At 39.8% G+C, this 6,000-nt stretch overlaps 1 protein-coding gene across 1 annotated transcript in view; it reads left to right on the forward strand.

The window, feature by feature from the left end:
- The window catches only part of TTC36 (tetratricopeptide repeat domain 36), a 106,051-nt gene extending 105,186 nt beyond the window's left edge, over positions 1-865 (forward strand). Inside the window, exon 3 of the mRNA XM_044079064.1 lies at positions 449-865. Coding sequence (XP_043934999.1) covers positions 449-723 — 275 coding nt within the window. The 3' untranslated portion in view covers positions 724-865. The remainder of the gene's footprint in view (positions 1-448) is intronic.
- The last annotated feature ends 5,135 nt before the right edge of the window (positions 866-6,000 follow it).

Consider the following 6,000-nt stretch of genomic DNA (forward strand, 5'->3'; position numbering starts at 1 on the left):
ACTCCAGACTGGTTGACCAGCAGTCCGGAGTCCTTTCCGCATCCGTGGAGTTCCGGGAATGCAAACACACATGCATGGAAGTTCTGGGACACTTTTGCATTTTGTTTTTTTCTTTTTCTTTTAATTTCATTTTCTTTTCTTTTTTTTTTTCTTTTATAGCTGGGGGCGGGGGCTGCAGTCCTGCAGTCCAATATCACAAGCTGACCCTGATTATGTGGTGTCTGTGTAGGACTATAGGTTAAACCCAGACTAGGGAGAATGGATTTAGGGAGGACAGAGGTGGAAATGAACAGAAAACTGATCATCACACCTAAACTCAATTATATGATGTAATGTAAGTATTATGTTGAAAAAGCAATTCATTTTGAATGTCTGTATTTTAGATCAAAGTTTCAGAATATTGGACCATTTTTTTCCATTCACCATCACTTTAATTTGTATTTAACAGGTGCCATGGAGGACCTTAGTAGGGCTATAGAGCTGAGCAATGGGAAAGGTCATACAGCATGTCAGGCATTTGTACAACGAGGACTGATCCATCGTTTGCAGAGGAAAGATGATGCGGCACGTGAAGATTTCCAGAAGGCAGCATGCCTGGGCAGCACATTTGCCAAGCAACAAATGATTCTGCTGAATCCATATGCTGCCATTTGCAACCAGATGCTGGCAGACATGATACAGAAGCTGAGAAACCCTGATTCTCAGGGGTTTTACTGTGAATGAATGTTGATACAGTATAATACAAATGCAGTACTTAACTATTTTTGTGGTGTTTTGCTGCTGGAATTTCAGGGAATGCCTATTAATTTTGGCAGAAATTACTAGAAAACAAATAAATATTTTACATTTGTATCTTTTGAAAAGACAATGTTGCATCACATCATTGTTAATGTGTTTTGTTGCTTGACCTATTTCATGTGTTTCTGAGTATCCCTTCAGTCAAAACATTCAATAAGAAGTAACAAAATAAGACTATGCATTTATGTCTATTCATCTATTTTTTTTTCATTTAGTAAAAGCATAATTTAAGTGGTCCAAGTACCCCTCTTCAGCCATAACCTGGGCCAGATGCAAATTTACTGTAGAACTTTAAACACTGATAAATAAAATAATCTTCAAGGTCTGGCAGGGCGTTAAGTTCTGTCAGAACAGTGTCATCTAAATGAAGCCTAGGGCACAAGACACTGTGCACCCCGCCAGAAATATCTATGTCTCCTATTGACACTTAAACCTGTTAATGTATCAGATCCACATTGAAGGTGGATAAGAAGAGCAATAAAATAAAGAAAACTTATTGAAGGAGCCAGAAACTGGGTTCTAAAAATGTTACCAAAACAGCCAACAGTGAAGTAAGGAGGTACTCCCATTAGGGAGCCTTGAGCATATCTGATGAGCTCTACTGGCTGCCTTTATCATTTGTTGAATGAAAATATGGTGAACCCTGAATAATACAAGTGATCATCCATGCCTTGCACTACATGAATAAGAAGCAACAATGCTTCTCCTGGGCATTTCTAGTGCATTTGTTTATTTATTCCTGTTTGACAACCAGGCATGTGGACTGGTCAACAGACCGGTACCAGGCACTATGGTGCAAGACACAAACAAAAAACTATACACGGAATAAAGAATACACAGAGTTGTACATAGTACAGTAGCAAAACAGAGAATACATTTGTATATTATTTACAGTATGTTCAGCTAAGGTAAAGCATTCAACCAAAGTATGTCTTTAAAAGTAAGACATGGCTACCGCATGAACTGCAAGAACTATCCATTGTCAGTTGTACTTCTAGTTTGTTTCTAAATGACTGAAGTGTCTCTTGCTGCTGATTCCAAACAGGGGGGCCTATCCTCGAGAAATCTCTTTCTCCTCCCATGGGAGATTTAAAACAAGGTCTAATGAGGGTAATGTTATCGTCTTATCTGTGTCTAAGTGTGTAGTTAGGCTACTTAATTTGCAATTTTGTTTTCATGGGGAGTGGGGAGCAGTGTCCTATTTTAACAGGCTGTAGATTTAGCAGCTAGGTAGAAATGTGCCTCTTGCATTTACAGGTAAACTCTTACAACCCCATTGTAGAGGCTGGCAGTGATGAGTTTAGGATTGCCAAGTTATGTTTCTTAATAATATGTATTTTATGTGTTTGAGCTGGAATATAATGTTTAGTGTTATGGTGGCTGCTGTGAAGGCAGATTGCAGAAAGGAACTGCCAAATGCAGTGTAGAATGCAGCTAATGAAATTAAATTAGGAATGTGTAGCCAGTATAATGAGACCAGAGACTGAATGTTGGGAACAGGAGAGGTATGTAGTAGTACTTGGGCCCAGATTGTCTTGTGTAATATAACAGGAAAAAGATAATGGAGTTCGTACTAGTTGTAGGACTGTACCTGAGCTGTGAATGTCTGCAGCCTGGAACTGTGTGTAAAAGATCTTGTTTAAATAGCAGTAGGTCCTGTAAGCAGCACTTGTCACATTATCCACAGGTGTCTGCATAACCAGTGCAGAAATAGTTATCTCAGAGCATTTTATCAGCAGGACACAGCAACTGCAGTGATGGTGGGAGACATTAAGATGTGATGCAAGCCAAGTGCTGAGGCTTCAGGAAAGTTTAATAATTATTTATTTAATTAATTAATTACATTTGTTAACTGTGATGATCTGATTTAGTGAGCACCTCTTCAGCAGATTCTCAGGGACAAAAAAGCTCCAAAAGAGGAATTAGAATAGTTAAATAAAACAGTAATTAAGATGAGCTATTTATTTTTAAACTACGTGTTTTACAATTTTCAGTTACAACTTTCAGTTACAAGATTGGCAAAACAGCAGTACTGGGTTTTTAGCTATTCAAGTTGTGTGTTAAGGAATAAAGAGAGAAACGATCAAAGGAAGTGGAGCTGTATTGTAGGAAGGAGTTAAAGTGTACTAGAGAAAAGGGATATTTATAGAGAAAACAGAAGCATGTTAGTTTGGTAAAAAGGTTACGGCATAACCATAAAGGCATAAGGGTATTCTAATAAAAAGAGCAGCTTTGGGTGGGAATTTGTGCACCTATGTTGGCTAGTCCTTTCAAGGACTTGTGTCATTCAGAAGTGTAGGGTCTCTAAATGAACTCTGTTCTGATGAAGACAGGACTTTGAGTTAATGAAGACACAGTCTGTGTTTAACAGACACAAGCATTTGAAAGGACAGCTTTCTGATTTTTTACCATGGTTCTTGGGGGGGGGGGTTGTGATTTCTCAGATGCTATTAGAGCTGTGTGATTATTAATGGTAACAATGTGAACCAAGTGAAAATTCTGTAAAAGCTTCACGAGATGCAGTTTTGCTGCAGCAAGTGGATATACTGAATGATATAGTGGGAATTTTATTTTGTAGGACTCACTAGACACAAGTACTTACACTGCGGTGGTGGTGCTGCGGTAGCATTGTCACCTCACAGTAAGACGTTGTCCTGTTTGATTCTCAGTTAGAGCGTCTTCTGTGTGGAGACATGTGTGAATGGGCGTACCTTCGTTGAAGGTTGTACATCTGGGCCGGCAACTCGGCACGTAAAAATCTACTGCCAATCATTAGCGGACCGGAGTTCCGCTGTGGCGACCCCTAACCGGGAAAAGCCGAAAGACACAGCAACAACAACAACTAGACACAAGTACTTACTTTCAGCAGAGACAAAGGGTATGTGGTGTGACTAAGTATCCAGTACTACAGCACTGAAATGGTAATCATAGAGAGCAAACACAGATCTCCAAGATGCTGGTCTTTACTTTAACTCCTTACACTGCCAGCTAACTCAGTAGTGGAAATAATTGTGTGCATGTGGTATCAACATAAATGTTCACAAGAAAATATTGTGCAGGTGATATAATAGGTATCTGGTAGATGTGTGTCATTGACAGGAGACCTCATGATTGCTCAACAATGGAGTATAGCAGGCATGATAAGGAGATAATGTTACTTTTTGTTTCAGTTCTTTTTTTTTCTCATCAGGAAGATGGAATTTTTTTGTGGTGATGACTGGCTGCCATACTGCATACATTATGATTCACAAAAGATATATTCAAACAGCAGGAAAGGACCTCTTGGCCCACTTATGTTTCCCATTTCCTTACCTTCTGGGTAAGCTGCATGTGCTCCTTATCCAAGCACTCATAGGATTAGACGTGTTTGTCCATTGCATTCTTGATTGATTTTTTTTCACTGTACTTGGTTCTTCTTTGGGTGAAGTGTTCAAAGGTAACCATGTGAAATGTCAGGACCCGCTTCAGCAAGTCTCAAAATATGGAAACTGAATAGCCAAAAAAAACAGACTTGCTTATACAGACAACCACGTACTCCTTGAAAAAACAAACACAGTATGTGAGAGATGCACATAAACAATTTGATTAGAGGCAAAAATCTCACATATAAATAACGTTTTCAAAAACACACACACTACATCCACCACTCACAGTGTCCACCTCACACACACACACACACACACACACACACACACACATAGATCAACCTATGCTGAGGAAGTAAAAAGCAATCTTCCCAAACTTCAAAGGCCTCCTAAGTTTATAAATGATAGTGCCTGTCCTCAGCAATCTCTAAAGCACTCATCAAAAGCAACACCAACCACCACACATACTCTTACACCCAGTGGAGTCCCAAGAGCAAAGCCCATAAGGCAAGGCAACACATTACCCAGACTGTTGTCATAGGGGACTCCATTGTACGACACACAGATGCCCAACTCACCAGACTGAACAAGAAGAACATAATGGTTAGTTGCTTATCAGGAGCCAGGATACACACTGTTACGCATGGACTCAGGTCACTACACCACAGGTACTAGTATGATTCTGTCATAGTGCACGTGGGAGTTAATGACCTCAGATGTACTTCCCGGGACTATATGAAATGTACCTGGCATTTAGCATCATTCTACCTTCACTAAAGTTGATGTCACAGAATGAACAAAAGATGATTGACTTCAATAATTGACTTATTTCTGGTGTCTTTCCAGGGTGATTCAATATTTATCAACGTGAGAAGACATGGTTAACAAACCACGTTGCTTTTCAATGGATGGTCTGGACCTTTCTCCCCTAGGCTTCCAAATATTGGCTAAAACTCTGTCCCTCCTTCCTTTTTAGGCAATGCCAAATTGACAAACCTACTAACATAGCAAGTAAAACCCAAAGAAACCTAAAGGTGTTATTGCTCAATGCTATAAGTCTAAAGAAACTCCACACCATACAAGCTCTGTTCATTCTGGAGAATATAGACATCAGTGCCATTACTGAGACATAGTTTAAATCCACAGAGTGTACACTAACAAGACTTCAGTGCCTTCTACACACTTCGACAATCATCTGCACAGACAGGGATAAAACGTGGAAGAATCTCAATCTATATTAGCAACAAGCATAAGTCTACATTGGCTCATAGGTTCATAGGTGTGTACTAGACTAATGACCAAAAGGGCCCTTTTAAGCCTAGCCATGTATTCCCAAATCTCTGACAAGTTTTGGTACCCTTGATAAGTGTAAGCGTTTCTTGGAAAATGTAACATTTACAAGCAGGGGCTCAGGAGAGGAACCATTTACAGGTTGCCTGTGCCCATTTGAGACATAGGAGTCAAACCAGGGATGAGTTTCCCATTCCCCATCCAAATGTCCAAGTTACACTTGAATTGGATGGGTTCATTAAACAGGATGATGCCCTGGAATTTATCCACATGCAAATCACCATAGACAAAGTCCCATACCATATCCTAGCAGGACATAGGTCACACTCTGTATCCCTAGAATCCCATAGCTGGTACGTAGACCAACTGGAGACACTCACCATTAAACCAAATATCCTATTCCTGGGTGACTTCAACTACCCATCTATAGACTGGAAAACATACACTGCCTCATACTCACAAGCACAATGATTCCTGGACTTTATTAACACAAATACCCTTGACTAGATAGTTCGCACACTCACCAGAGGTTCAAACATACTAGACC

This window comes from Protopterus annectens, chromosome 8.part0 (genome assembly GCF_019279795.1).
Source record: "Protopterus annectens isolate FY-2018-M chromosome 8.part0, PAN1.0, whole genome shotgun sequence".
Classification (NCBI taxonomy): domain Eukaryota; kingdom Metazoa; phylum Chordata; order Ceratodontiformes; family Protopteridae; genus Protopterus; species Protopterus annectens.